This window comes from Falco cherrug, chromosome Z (assembly GCF_023634085.1).
Source record: "Falco cherrug isolate bFalChe1 chromosome Z, bFalChe1.pri, whole genome shotgun sequence".
Taxonomy (NCBI): domain Eukaryota; kingdom Metazoa; phylum Chordata; class Aves; order Falconiformes; family Falconidae; genus Falco; species Falco cherrug.
In genome coordinates, this window is record NC_073720.1 from 68,987,116 (window position 1) to 69,001,592 (window position 14,477).

At 38.8% G+C, this 14,477-nt stretch overlaps 1 protein-coding gene across 3 annotated transcripts in view; it reads left to right on the plus strand.

The window, feature by feature from the left end:
- TDRD7 (tudor domain containing 7) overlaps positions 1-11,216 on the plus strand; it is a 48,512-nt gene extending 37,296 nt beyond the window's left edge. For all 3 annotated transcript variants that reach the window (XM_055698814.1, XM_055698815.1, XM_055698816.1), the window contains exons 8-17: positions 377-563; positions 2,129-2,240; positions 3,096-3,298; positions 3,449-3,583; positions 5,269-5,352; positions 5,483-5,617; positions 5,958-6,068; positions 7,488-7,978; positions 8,307-8,467; positions 10,686-11,216. In XM_055698814.1, the coding sequence (XP_055554789.1) occupies positions 377-563; positions 2,129-2,240; positions 3,096-3,298; positions 3,449-3,583; positions 5,269-5,352; positions 5,483-5,617; positions 5,958-6,068; positions 7,488-7,978; positions 8,307-8,467; positions 10,686-10,906 (1,840 nt within the window). In that variant the 3' untranslated portion in view covers positions 10,907-11,216. The remainder of the gene's footprint in view (positions 1-376; positions 564-2,128; positions 2,241-3,095; positions 3,299-3,448; positions 3,584-5,268; positions 5,353-5,482; positions 5,618-5,957; positions 6,069-7,487; positions 7,979-8,306; positions 8,468-10,685) is intronic.
- Positions 11,217-14,477: the final 3,261 nt, after the last annotated feature.

The window sequence follows — 14,477 nt, forward strand, 5'->3', positions numbered from 1 at the left end:
GCTTGTTAATGACAGAGTAACTTCAGAGATGATGTATGAGTTCTTTTTTGTACTTGGTCCCAGATATTACTTTTGTGGTCAAGTTGTTCCACATGATTATAATAATCAGGTAAGAGCTCTTACTAGAAATCTAGTTGAGCGTGTTAGATTATACACTGCTGGACCACATTTAGCTGTAAATAAAGTACTAGATTTTATATCAGTTACTTTTCTATAGCCCAGGTAGTGGGAAAAGAGTTTGGATACTGACGTGCTTAGAAAATGTGTATATCCATAATTTACTTACATGTGCATGTAAATGTTCTTGGGTTTTAATTCAGCTTTTTGAAGTTGCATCCTAACTCTTATGGTTTTTTTTTTCTGTAAAATACCGTAGGTATGTGGGCAAGGATTATTCTTCTGCCCAAGAACAAATGGAAGATGACATGAAAGCGTATTATAGTCAGAATAGTACAGTGTCAGTAGCTCAGTCTCTGAGTGTTGGGCAGCTTGTTGCAGTACACGCTGAAGAAGATGCCTGGTTGCGTGCTCGGATAATTTCTCTAGAAGACAACAGAATAAAGGCAAGCAATTACTTATTTTAGCACTTGAAGGAAGACTTGAAAGAATCTTCTTTTTTAGATACACAATCAATTCCTAAATATGCTGTGCTAGCCTTCTCTCCTTTCTTGCCCTGAGGTATTTCTATTTTCAGTTATGTAAGAAATTAAGATATTATTTTTTTTAAGTTATGGGATTGCCAGAATTAAATGGTCTTTCATGTTTTTTCCCATAAATAGTTTGAGTTTGGGGGTTTTAAATTGGGCTGGGCCCTAAAGCACTTTACTGAAAATGTGCCTTTGATGGTCTTAGGAGGAATGGGTGCAGTAGCACTATTTGGAGTGGGACAGAGGAAGGGAAAGGGAAGAACAAAATTTACTTGCTGATAGATCCTGTTTGAAGTCTTGTACAGAAACATCTATTACATGCACTAAATAGGAACACAAGTATATCCTTCTCATTGGCTTGCTGTCAGCTGGATCTGGTATTCTGGGAGTTACATGTTGTGTGCATTTTAGTTAAACTCCTTTGAAATTATCTAACTACACTGTTAAAATTTTCCTGGGCCAAGCAGACACTTCTTGCCATCTGCAATGAAACTAGAACATATGACAGAACTGTGAAAACAAACTTCTCAATTATTTCTTGCCTAGTCAAACATTAATGATACCTTTTTATTTTTTGTTTTGTTTTCCTATTAGGAGACTTATTACCCAGGTCTGCTTAACATACTTTTAAAGTTGATCTATTTCATAAATATTTAAACAGTGCATGTATCAGAATTGCAGTTTTTCTGAAACTTGATGTAAATGCTCTTTGGAACTTGGAGGCATCTGTCAGAACTCGGGTTTGTGAATGATTATTGGGTTTAGAGAAGTGGCAAGGACATTGGTAGTAAGCTTGTCTCTAATTTCTGTCGAGATAGAGCTGTTAGCCAAAAGAAGGATACTGCTTTACTGGAGCATTTGCTGATTATCCTCTGGCACAGTGTTCAGACTCACTTTTCAGTGCTTGGTATGCAGACATTTTGCGTGATAGAGTTTATTAAAAAGTTGTAAAAAGTCTTGTCAAAGCCTTTCTCTCACTTGGGCTCCAATTATTTGCTGCCAATCAGCAGTTTCCCTACTGGTTTTCTGTACTGACTGTGGTATTTGTATTTATAAGCATAATTCAAAATTATTCTCTTAATGTAAAAACAAAAGGCAAAACACAGAATGGCTTTTAAATGGTATTTGACTTTTCAACACTTTCAAAGTTTTAGAAATAAAAGTTGCCACTTCATTATTTCTTTATGTGGTTTGGGGTAATATGTGCTGCGTCCTTCCAGCACTGTTCCTATTAAGAGCTGAGATTCTGTGAACAGTTGGGTTTTACAGAGATCTTGAGGTGTCTTTCCCTGAAAGCTCTGAACATTCAAGCAGTGAAATAAACATGAAATTAATGGTGTTATATAGTACTAAATTAGTGACAAATTGTTTGTCTGTGGCACAGAGAATATGGTAACTGAATACATTTTTCCTAGACTCCAGAAAACATATTTACAATTATGTTTATGATCTTACGCTTTTATTCCCTTTTCCTTTATCAGGTATGCTATGTTGATCATGGCTTCAGTGAGTTTGTTGACAGCAACAGTGTGTACAAACTACAGAAGCAGTTCCATTCACTTCCATTTCAAGCTGCAAAATGTAAACTGGCAGGTAAGAGAAAGCCTGTGTTGACTATACAGCTGCTTGTTGCACAGTTCATGGAATGAAGCATCTCAGTCTGCAGGTTTTGATCCTTGATTGTCATAACTCTGTGGGTGTTAGATTTTGTCCAAGGCAGGTAGTCTAAGCAGACACAGGTAGACATGAAAAGGAGGAAAAGGAAGGAAGGAAGTGAAGGAGAGTTTTATAAAGAAACCTTGATATTAGAAGACCTTGATATCCAGTATCTCTGTTACAGAGCTTAGTTGTTTTAGCACTTAGCTTGGATGCCTTTGTCCCTTTAATAGATGCGAGCCTAAAGAAATACAAGGAAACATTTGCTGTTTTGTGAAACAAGGTACTGGCACAACTCCTTTTTCCACAAATGAGGCATATCTGTTGTAGCCAGGCTGGACAATATTCCTAAATATGATCCTATTTAGTTGTTTTAAAATGATCCTTCCCCTTTCAGTACTTGCATACTTGCAGACTTCCTAGACTCTCCTGGAAGTTAATTTACCTTCCTAAAACTGGTAGGCATTTCTAACTTTTTGAAAATACTTAATTTTAAATGTATAAAATTGCTATGAATGAGCTTTTGTTTGTTTATGTAATACTTGGATGCATTCCTTTTTTCTCTACACATTTGCCTCAACTCTTTCTGAAGAGGATCTTTTTTTTTACCTTTCTCCCCCAAAGATGGCTTATTTTGTTAACAAGGTGGAAATTAAGCAGAATGCAAGTAGGGGTGCATCACAACTTTCCTGCTGTATCCTGATTCTTGAAAAGATTCCTGTTGTGAGCACAGACCCAGTTATTTTTTCCTTTGAATACAGTGATACATTAAAAGTGTGGTGTGTCTTACAGGACTGGAGGTCTTCTGTGATGATCCTGTCCTAGTAAAGACTGTGGAATCGCAGACATTCTCCAAGATATTTGCTGTGGAAATACTGGAAAAGAGTGATATTCCTCTTCTTGTTCTCTATGACACTTCCGGAGAAGACGATATCAACATCAATGCTACTTGTCTGAAGGCACTGTATGACAAGTCCCTTGAGCTGCACCTACAGGTACCATTTTCCTGTTTCCTTACTAATTAATTAAAAATCAATGACTGCTGAAGTCTTGGGTGGACAAAAAGCAGTACTCAGAAATTCGCTAAGTTGGTGGGGGTGGGGGCTGTCCCCCCCCCTTTTCTTGTCCAAATCTTACCGTTGCAGGTAGATGCACTGTATACAAATGTAAGAGTAACAAGCGTTTTCTCTGACGGAAGCCTGTATTGCCAAGTGCCATCTAAAGGCTTGTCTAGACTTACTGAAATCTTGCAGAAAGTGGAAGACTACTTCCTTTACAAGGTAGGTTCTACAGTGAGAGAAGTGGTAAAGTCATGTAGCCTTTCTTCAGAGTGTCCCAATCATTTTCTTTGCACATCAGTTCAAATTTCTGAGGTAGCCATAGACTATTCAAAAAGGTTATAAATTCTCTTCCTAGTTTTTTGGGGTGCATCCTTCAGCATGAAGAGTGTCTTTTGATGCTCTGTTGTTCACAAGCTGTCTCTAAGGCTTCAGTAACTACTTAAAACTTCCGTTGAGTAGTTAAGACTAGTAACAATACAGCTCTCAATGGGAAGTTTCCAATGGAAAGTGCATCAGATTGGTATAAAGCCTGTGGAGATACTGGCATAAGTTTTTTCTGTAATCTTTACTTACATGATGATGATGAGATGCATAAACAGCCTGGCCCACCCACAGCACACCGTGCAAAGTGACAAAAAAACCCAGTGTAACCAAGGGTCTGTTCTTTTTAGCCAGACTTCCTTGGAGATTCAATGGCTTTGATCTGATCTGGTGCATATCTTGTGCTTGTACCCTTAGCGTTTGAATGTCATGGCTAATATCCTATACATCAACTGATGTATAGGAAGCTTTTTCAAAATGTTGCTTTAAAATGGGCATGTGACACAGAAGTCTGACATTCCACCAGCCATTTACAGACACATGCATCAACCCTTACTAGTTGTAAGAGAATTTGTACAAAGGAGAAGAAATCTTAATAGAATCTAATTTAACACGCAGCTGAGCCTTAGAGAATCAAACCATGAAATGCAGATCCTTGAAGTTCCTGTTAGAACTGTTGCTTGTGAAACTACTCTGTCAAAGTGTTTTTAGGTGTAGAAGTTGAACTTTAGACCTGCCGTGGAACACATCTCATCTGGAAATACTTATATTAAACATGTCTCATTTACCAAGATTCAGTTTCAAGCAAGCTAAACACTGAAGGAAAACATACAGAATCCCGAAAAGTTTAGCAACACAAAGGCAAGCAGCCAGGTGTTTCAGAATTCAGATTTTCTGGACAAAGTGTATGTTTGGTTCATTACTATTAAAGACAGACCTTGACATTCAGAATCTTTTAATATAAATCTATATATGGCAGTAAAAGAAGCAATCTTGACTTTGCAGCTCACCTTGAGGGGATTTGTTTTGCCTGAGAGTTTAAGCAAACCAGGGTGTTTATGGATCTTCAAATGGAGTTTCTTCATGCTTTTTGTAGTGTAGCCATTGTCTTGTTATATTATTTAGGACCATAATGGTGAGTGTCACCCCCATGAGACTTTCATTTAAGGCAGTAGTAAATTTGGTTTGCTAAATATCTCAGCAAATGATCTGTTCTAGAATATAAAGTGGGAGCTTCTTCAGTTGTCTGTCACAGCTCTGAACTGCTTTTGCTTTTGAGAACATTAAAGTAATGGTCAGTGATTTCATATCCTCTGTTTCCAAACATGGCTTTTTTCCCCTGGCACTTCATATTTTCTCAGTTTCCCTGTAAGATAGGCAGCTGGGAATTAAAGCTTTACTGATTGGGGAAGCTTAAAACAATGGGATAAGAAATGTGTCTGAGGCTGGAAAGAGTTGTTATATTTGAAATGGCATTGTTACTTCTCAGAACTATTTATTCAATACGTGGCTTTTTCAAGGTTTAATTGAGTGCCAAATAGTAATAGCTCCATGCTTTTTAACTTCTGTTTTTATATTTGCAGCAAACATCTGAGTTTAATGTATCGCTACCTTTCTGTGGCAAAATCTGCTTGTTTCCTTCCAAAGGAAAATGGGCACGTGTAGAGGTAAGAAGTACTCAAGGAACAGCTACAGTTTTCCCACATGGGAATCCTTAGTTTCCATGAAACTTGGTATAGTGTGTATGTCACTGTTGTGTTTTTAACTCAAAATGATGCTCCTGCTTTCTTCTTTCAGATAAGAATTATTCACACTAGACGGGCACTTGATGTGCAGTTCATGGATACTGGAACAGTTGGAACTGTGAAAGTATCAGAGCTTAGAGAAATCCCACCACAGTTCCTGAGAGAAGTAATTGCAATACCTCCTCAGGTATGAAGACACGTTAAAGCTAACTTAAGCAAGATCTCTTGGCAATGTTTGCTGCTGCTACTTCAAGGTTTATGTAATGAAACTTTGTTTTGTTTAATAGCATTCAACATTTGGAGTGTTTCATTGTGCATCTTTGCCTGAAGTAAATCATCATGTCTTCCTATGTTTCCACAGGATGTTTTGCATGTATAATGGTACTGGGTTTACTTATTCCTCTGTCTCTTTCTGTTTGTCATACATACTGAATCTGTCACCATTAATGAAGTTTCTATGAATAGGAGCTTGTGGACTAGTTTCCGTATTACTGAAGTATACCTTGTATACTTAATTCTGTTCTTAGGCTTTAAAATGCTGCCTGGCTGATCTGCCTCCTAACACTGGCATGTGGACTCCAGATGCTGTACTGTGGCTGAGAGACACTGTGATGAATTGTCCTGAATTTAGCATGAAGGTAAACAGCCAAAATACCTATGTGACTTGAAATCCATAGATGCGTGGAAAGAGCATTGGAAGAACAACTCTAGAAACTTAATCACTTGTTAGATTGATTTTTGTTATAGACATTTAAAAGTCTGTAGCCAGCTCTCGGACATAAATTCTACGCATAGTCCTTTTCTTAAGACTTTTGGCATAAAACTTACTTTCTTAAGCCTGTTAGAAGCTTCTCTTTTCCCTTTGAGAATTTAGCAGCTTTCACATTAGCCTTTCACATTTTGCTGTCCCAGTCCAAATATGCAGCTGGAGTTGTTTTACTAGCTGATAAGAAAGAAACAGAGTTGTTGTTTCACCACATAAAAAGATACATGAATTATTTTTATGCCTCTTGTGAGCATAGCTTTTTCTCCTTCTGATCTTGGAAAGCAACTCTTTGTTTACTTTTTCTAATCCAGTGTGATTTAGTATACCTTCTTGTATACTTAGAATTTCCCTTATCTTTGAGATACAATTGTTTCATCTTGCAATGTATCCTATTCAGTTTAATTAACTGAAAACACCCTTCTAAAGGAGTCTACTAGCTACAGACTAAACAAAGTTAATTCCCTCTTAATCTGATTCCAGATTCTGTCACAGCACGTGTTTTTTTTTAACTTTACCATTCCTGGGGACTGTATAGTTAAAACATAGCTCCTCTAGTCTGAGAATTAGGACTGTTGCATCTGATTTTCTAAATCTCCTCTTCCAAGGTAGTTTGAGTTGGGTGCTAATTTTTGCTTGATTAAATAATAGGTGACAGGTACTTGCTTGAACCGGGACAAGTTTTTATTACCAGCTAGGAAATTAACAGAAGAATCTGTAAAAAAATGCCAGATACTTTGTCAAATAAAAAATGTATTTTTGTCAGTGCTTTACTATCAATAACGCTAGCGTATCTGATGTTAAATAGGAAATATTTTTATATCGGTGCTTGAAGATTATGCATGATACAAAACTGGAAGCTTTTTTCATCTTTATTTTTTCCCATCCTGAATTTACTAGGCTTCATCTCCCATAATGACAGGAAGAGAATTTTGAAGGATTAAGTGTTAATATTTAACAGCATTACTTAGTTGTTTAGATCTGTATGGGCACTGGCTACTGTTCTCCTGAAAACTATAATTGTACATGTGGTACCAAGATTGAACCTGTTGGGCAAAATAAAGCTCAATTTTTGTATTTGATTTACATTAGTGGAATAGCTGAAAATGCTCTTTTTAGCTGCTGTGAATTGCTTACTGTCCAACAACTTCATTAACATATTTGAGAGAACCTTGAAAATACTTATGTGTGTATAGAATGCAATGAACTGGTGCTGCTTTTCTGTTAAAGGCTTTAGTACAAAAGCAGGTGTGCATTTAATGGTTATTAACTGGAAGTTTTTTTGTTTTCCAAGGTGGTTAAACAGGATAGTTCAAAGGGAATTGCACATGTTTACTTGTTTGCTCCAGAGAATTTCCCAGACGTGGATCGTAGCGTCAATCGACAGATCAAAAATGCAGACTTGTGGAAGCATCAGAAAGATGTTTTCTTGAGTGTAACACCCAGTGAGACTAGCACCACAAAAGTGACAAGTGATGCTGTTTCAGCTCTGCGGTTAACCACTGGAAGGCTAGAGAAGAGTTTCTCTGATCCAGCCAGAGAACCCAGTAGTGCAGTGTCTACCATTGATATGCCTCCACCTCTACCTTTGTCAAAGACTGGTGAGCTCATGGATGTCTATGTCTCAGTGGCCTGCCATCCAGGTCACTTTATTGTCCAGCCTTGGAAGGAGCTACATAATCTGGAAGCCCTGATGGAAGAAATGATCTTGTACTACAGCAGGGCAGAAGAGAAACCAGTGAATATTGAAAAAAACAAGCTGTATGCAGCTAAAATTGAAAATCAGTAAGTAGATACTTAAATTAAAAACAAAATCTTTGAAGGCAAGCTTAGCTTTGCTAAGCTAGGCAAGCCTAGCTCTGCTTTGTCTGCGTTGTTGACAACGTGGCAGACGTCCAATGATATCTGAGGGATTAAGGGAGTAATTGAGGTTGCAGTCTCTTCATGCTTCCGGATTGTAGCTGGAAGAGTTGACTTCTATTCAGACAATACCAAATCTGGGAAGCCTGAGACATGTTGTTTAAGATCTTTTGGTAGTGCATTATTTTTCTGGTGACCTGATAGTGTGTGAATAAGAATTCAAATTGTCTACTTTTGTTCTCCCCCTGTTTAGGTGGTACAGGGTTGTAATAAAAGGAATTCTTAGAAATGGGTTTTTGTCTGTATATGAGCTGGACTATGGTAAACATGAGTTTGTCAGCATAGAGAAAGTACAGCCGCTCATGGATACATTTAGAAAACTACCTTTCCAAGCTATAACAGCTCAGCTTGCAGGTAAGCATTTCCAGTTTTTCTTGTTAAGAGTCTTATATCAGTGAGGATACCAAATGAACAGAAATGTAAAGTGGACAAAGCCAAAGGTTAGTGATGTAATTGATTTTTGCTAAAGTAAGCCCATACCTGCCTGCAAAAGCATGTTTAATGCATGCTTGTTTATGTCATCAAAGTAGCTCTGGTTTTCTTCTTGACATGGGTGGTGAAGGTTCTGTTTTATTCTTTGTTTATTTTAATGCAGCACTTTTAGTTACCATTTATAAAACTGAAGATTGCTTAAGCTTTTCCAGCAGCTGCTTTTCATTGTCATGAAAATTTATCATTTTAATGTGTGTGATGTCTAACATGCAAAGCACACAGGGAAGTAAAACTAAATGGTTTTCAGATCCTTAAACATAACCTGTTACCAAGTGTGAAAGTTATATCTGTTGATGAGAATTTAAGTTCTGATTATCCTAATCTACATAAAGTTAGGAACTAGATGCTGAGTTTCTGGAGCTTTTCTTGTATATATTGCCCCTATTGTAATTTTCTGTTTTCCAGTGCATATTTGGAATCCAAAGTTGCCTGAAATATATTGGTGTTCTCAAACAAAAAAAACTCTACAAGGGGAGCGAGTGCTTTCAATAGACTTAAGTAAAATTAATTTCCTTGAGAATATGAGGCATAGAGTGTGTGCAGACATCTGATAAAATTAAAAAAACAAAATTCTCCTTGCTGCCTTTCCTTTCCTTTTCGGAATTTGTCTTTCATTTCTGCATTGCTTTCAGATGTATGTGTCTCTTCTTATTCAGTTGCTGCTTCCTGCTGCTGTTCGGTCAGTGCTAGTCTAGACTTCAGAGCACGAAGTCTAGACTTCAGTTACAGAATATGCTTTCTGAAGTGACAGGCCACAGAGCTGATGCTCTGATCCTAGGTTACCTTCTGTGGATCTGCTTCCCTGCATAGCCTCGGTGTGACCTTGGGGGTTGCTTTGAACTAGTGATGATGGATGTTACCGACAGGCTGGGGTTCTAGGAGTGCAGTGTTGAAATGAAGCTGATTTCTAGCTGTGTCTCTCTACTGGGGTAGTGCAGGATCCAGCTGAGCAAGCCTGCAAGTCATCAATTTTCCTGCTTCACAGAATCCCAAGTAGCTAGTTAAGTTGGCCTCTGAGCTGCTTCATATTGTCAAAGCAGGCCAGCTGAGCCCGGAAGACCGGTAACTATTGTCTTGCTATTCTTCCACTTTTTTCTCTCTTTTTTTTTATGTCTGCTGCCCCTCAGTCTCTGGTCTGTTTCCTTGTAAAACCCCATTTGCCTCCCCACCAGCCTTTCCTAGCGTTACTTACCCTTTCTTAACTGTTGATGAACTGTTGACTTCTCATTCCTTCTGTAACCTGCAACAAGCTGTGTTCCTGTGTTGTCCTGTCCTGTCAGCAGCAGGGTGCTGCTAATAGTAAAAGCCAAGTGTTGTCACTTCGCTGTTCTGCTTTTTTGATCTGTAAGCTGTTGTTTGGGTGTTCATGCACGATATTTGAGACCCTTGTGTCTGGGTGCTGTACACCAGCAGTGGTCTGGGGAGACTGAATTCCAAGTCTGCAGGAGGTCACATTCAAAAACCTGTTTGGGTTCTAGCATCATGTCCATGAGCAGACATGACTTTGTGGGATGCTGCTCTCCAAAAAAATAGCAACAGTCGTGAGGCATTTAGGCGGCATTTCTTTTCATTTCTGCTTTCTGCAGATCTAGTCTGGGGCTTGAAGGTTTGGCAGATATTTTAATAGCTGATGCTGCTTTGAGATGAAGAAAACTTAATCTAAAGTAAGGCCAACAGAACAAATAATTTCAGCACCCTCAGGCACAAGACAAAGCAATAGTTTGTTTCAAAAGGATCTTTAGTTTCCTTTTTGTCATGTTTCGTAATATGCCTTGATCATGCATGTCAGCTGATACACTTTGAATTACTCAGTGAATCAACACATTTGCCTTTCACTTCTGCAAACTTGTCCGTATCTTTAGACTTCAAGAAAAAATAAATGTCCTAGTCTCTGTAATAATTAAACTTTTCTGTGTGTGAGATGAGTGAGTTTGTGATTTTTTCTAGAGTTAAGCTTCATTCAGTAGCACTTGAACATCTGTTTTTTGAAGTATTTAAACTCCCCTGACTTCTTTATAAACTTAATTCAGATTGGTCTAGTCTATAAGTGACCTTCTGTTTTGCTTTACATTTGTCCTAGGAGTGAAAAGCCAGCAGTGGTCAGAAGAGGCATCAATAGTGTTTCGGAATCTTGTAGAGAAGAAACCACTGGTGGCACAGATACAGGCAGTTAATGAAAGCACTAACTCTTGGGATCGAAAAATTGTGACTTTTCTTGTGGACACATCTCTTCCAGATACTGATATATGGATTCATGATTTTGTGTCTCAAAGTCTTGTGGAATTTTCAAAGGATGATTAATCACCATTTCTGAAATGTAGCAGCTCAGATTCTTTAGCAATAAAATAAGTAACAGGCTTTGAAGATAAATAGTTATATGGCCTTGCAGACATGAATGTGATAACATTGTTAAACAGTTATACAGCCTTGAAGACATGAAGGGGATAACACTGAAGATAGAAAAATCTTTGTTCTTTGAAAAGAGTTTGTTTACTGAGTTTGGGTTTTGTTGACTTTCTGAAAATATGCACTTTGTTTACCATTGTAGTACTAGAATGCTTGAGTGAAAATATTAAAAAAATTATTTATCAATAAAATAATGTTGACTTTGCTCTTGTGATCTTTCCCTAATTTTGGGGGGCTTTTTATCTCACAGCTATTACTCAGCCGTTTCTGGGTACTCCTCCCTTTTTCTTTAACTAGTGTTTTTATTACTGGGGAAGCATGGAAGCAGCCCTCAATATTTCTGATGTTAATGTCAGAGACTTGCATTTCCCTCTTCCTGAACTTGTAAGAGTTTAATTGCTGAATTGTTTGGAAGACCACATTTGTGGGATTTAACTTTCATAGAAGGGTATGCACTTTATGTGCTTACTAGTCTGCTTGCAGTTCTTCAGCAATGATACCACCTTTCTGAATTCTCTGCTCCCCTCACCCCACTCCCCCACTCCCCAACTGGTTGCTAAATTCAAAGCATTCCTTTCGTTCTGTTTCGATAGCTCGTTTTCATGTATGCTTCTGAGAAATCTTCAACGACCGCTGCTCCCTGGAGACAGGAGCAAGCAGTGTGTCCTGTAAGCACCTGGATTTGTGCTTAAAGTCCTCTGAACACGTTATTTTTGGCTTATTGTGAGGCGTACTTTATATTTGGCCTTAGAAATATTTTGAGGAGTTGTAGACATGATTATTATTTCATAGTCTTGCTGCCTGTATTTGAGTCTGCTTGATATAGTCCCTATAAGACTATTAAACACAGTACTGAAGTTTTACACAGTGAATGCCAGCAGAAGGAATTTCTCCGCTGTGCATAGCGTATATAATTTTCCTAGTAATACACAAACTGAACTAAGAAATTCTGCTAGCATGCTGTCTGCATGGGTAAGGGAGACTGAACAGAAAGACAATCGTGACTGAAAAGTGCAGTGCATAGGAGGGAAGAAAGAAAATGTGTGCAAATATTCTGAGTAAACAAGCTGTTAAAGCGTGTAAGACCTATATTTGCACCCTCTTACTCTAATTCTGGTGTAGTTCTGGAGGAGGTGTGAGCTAAGCAGGAAGGGGTCCTCTTGGAAATCTAGCAAGTGTGTCCCTGACTGGACTGTACACGGGGTACAGCAGAGCCCTTATGACTAGAGCAGGTAGCAATAAAGTAACAAACTGCTAATTTAATGCAAATTGCTAGTTAACCTGGTCCTGTCCATATTTAAGCACGCTGTGGTGAGACTCTTCAGTGTAGTTGTTGAAAGAGAAGTGGCATTAACACCCAAGATATTAATATTCTTCCATATTAATCGATTCTCCTTCCTCAGCTGCCACTCAGAGAAGGTGAAGAATGCAAGTGAAGGAATCCATGTGATGATGAACTGCTGTAGATAAATTCCATGCAGAAGTTTCCTTCTGTGTAGGACTGCTTGTAAGCCTGAAAATCTGAATGGTGTGGGTCATTAGGGTGAGACAAGCACTTTCCTGAGCTGCTAAGGAGAGCATGAGGGTTTTCCTGTGTATCTAAGAGCATATGCCACTTTCATCTGCAATCTTGCAAAGTTTGATGACTTGTTAATTGATAATTGTAATGGCATAGGGCATTTTGCTGGAACCGTTTTGAAGTTTGGTTGTGTGAGAAATGCCTACGTTGTGTTTGCATCCTTTGAGGCTGGGGCATCTGCTGTTGGCCAGTCGTTGATTTTCACCTGTGAACTGGTGATGCAGGCTTTGGGACTCTACATTTGTAGTATTAGCAGGAAGACCCTGGCGGATGTTTGAGGCACTCAAAAGGCTTTTTGAACTTGTTGTCTGCTCCTTCTGGAGTACGCCTTACCCTCTCTTTGGTTGTCGGTGGCTGCTTCAGAGTCAAAAAAGCCCAGATCAGAAGCAAGGACAATATTCATAGTCTTATGCATCTGCAAAGCTCAATAGCGAAGTTGGCACAGGCTGCGTTGTATGTTGGTACAACAGAGTGCAGTCTTAGCTGGTCAGCAAGCCCAAGAATACCACTCTCCGTGTGGTGAATCATTTTATGCATGCGTTGACCATGCACCCAACCAAAAGTTGCTAACAATGCTGCATTCAGTTCATATGCTGTATCCAGAGGCTACATTGAGATGTCTTTATACTCACTGCACAGTACCACCCCTGTCTTAAGTAGCTCCGTTACTAGTCCATCACTCTACAGGTACTCTGCTGTTACTTACTTAATTACCAAATTTACTGTCTTCCTGGGCTGTCTGTGATTTCCGTTTCAGAGCTCTGATTCTATACCTGCTTTTAATGTCACTTTTTTTACCCCACTGACCAGTGGCGTAATCTGCAAGACTGATACATTTGCTAACTGGCCTGCTAGCACTATGTGAGTACATTTTGTGCTCTGGCTTTGAAGAATGTGCAGGTGGTGTTGGCCGTACACAGTATTGAACATACTGAGTTTGTTGAAGTTCCTAGTCTATGAAGTAGTTAGCATAATTAGTAGTTAGTCTGTTGTCCCTAGGAGGCATTAGACCTGCCTGCTATGTGTAAGTTGTTAATTCACACAGAATGCTGCATGATTTTTAACGAGTTTTTCAGCAGTCTGTGTTTGGGGTTGGTTGTGAATGGTTTCTCTGCTTTCATGAATGCATGGTGCTTCTGTGGCAGGTGCCTGAATCGAGCAGGTGGTAGAGTTACCATTTCACATGATCTTTCCTTTCTGACGGCTATTGGAAAGGCCTTCACGGGAATCCTGCATGCAGTTCTGGGCACTGCCCTACAAGAAAGATTAATTACAGAGAATCCAGACAAAAGCAAGAACAATGGAAGTCTAGAAAACCTGGCTTAAATAGAAGGATTTGTAGTTACTCTTGATAGGAGAAGACTAAGGAGGGGAACACTTTGAAAAGTTTCTGCTGATAAAGAACTTGTTTTTATAAGTGGGGAAAATAGGACATATAAGGGCTTGGATTGCAGAAAGGTAAGTTTAGGTTAGGTGTTAGGCAGTTTTTCTAAAGAGATGGGGAGGAAAGCCTGGAAATTCACTGGAACTCCAGTTTCATTATAAATGCCAGAAACAGGTAGGATATATCTGCAGAAGCCGAGCTGATCCTCCCTTGGGATGTGGAGATGGAGGGTATAATTCTTGGGACCCCACTCAAGATAACTTTCCTGCCAAACAAAGGGAATGCAGCATGGTTAGACTGGTTTTGTAGATCATTGTGACTTTATAAACTGGAAAATGAGCATTCGTTACCTAGGGAGAACAGATGACACTGTAATAATTTAACCAAAAAACAAACAAAGCCCAAGGATGTGAACAATAGCACTTTCAAACTATCTCTTTTCTGCTTATTCCATCTCAACTGTATTTTGTTACTTTTACAAAGTTTAAGTTCACCTCTTTCAC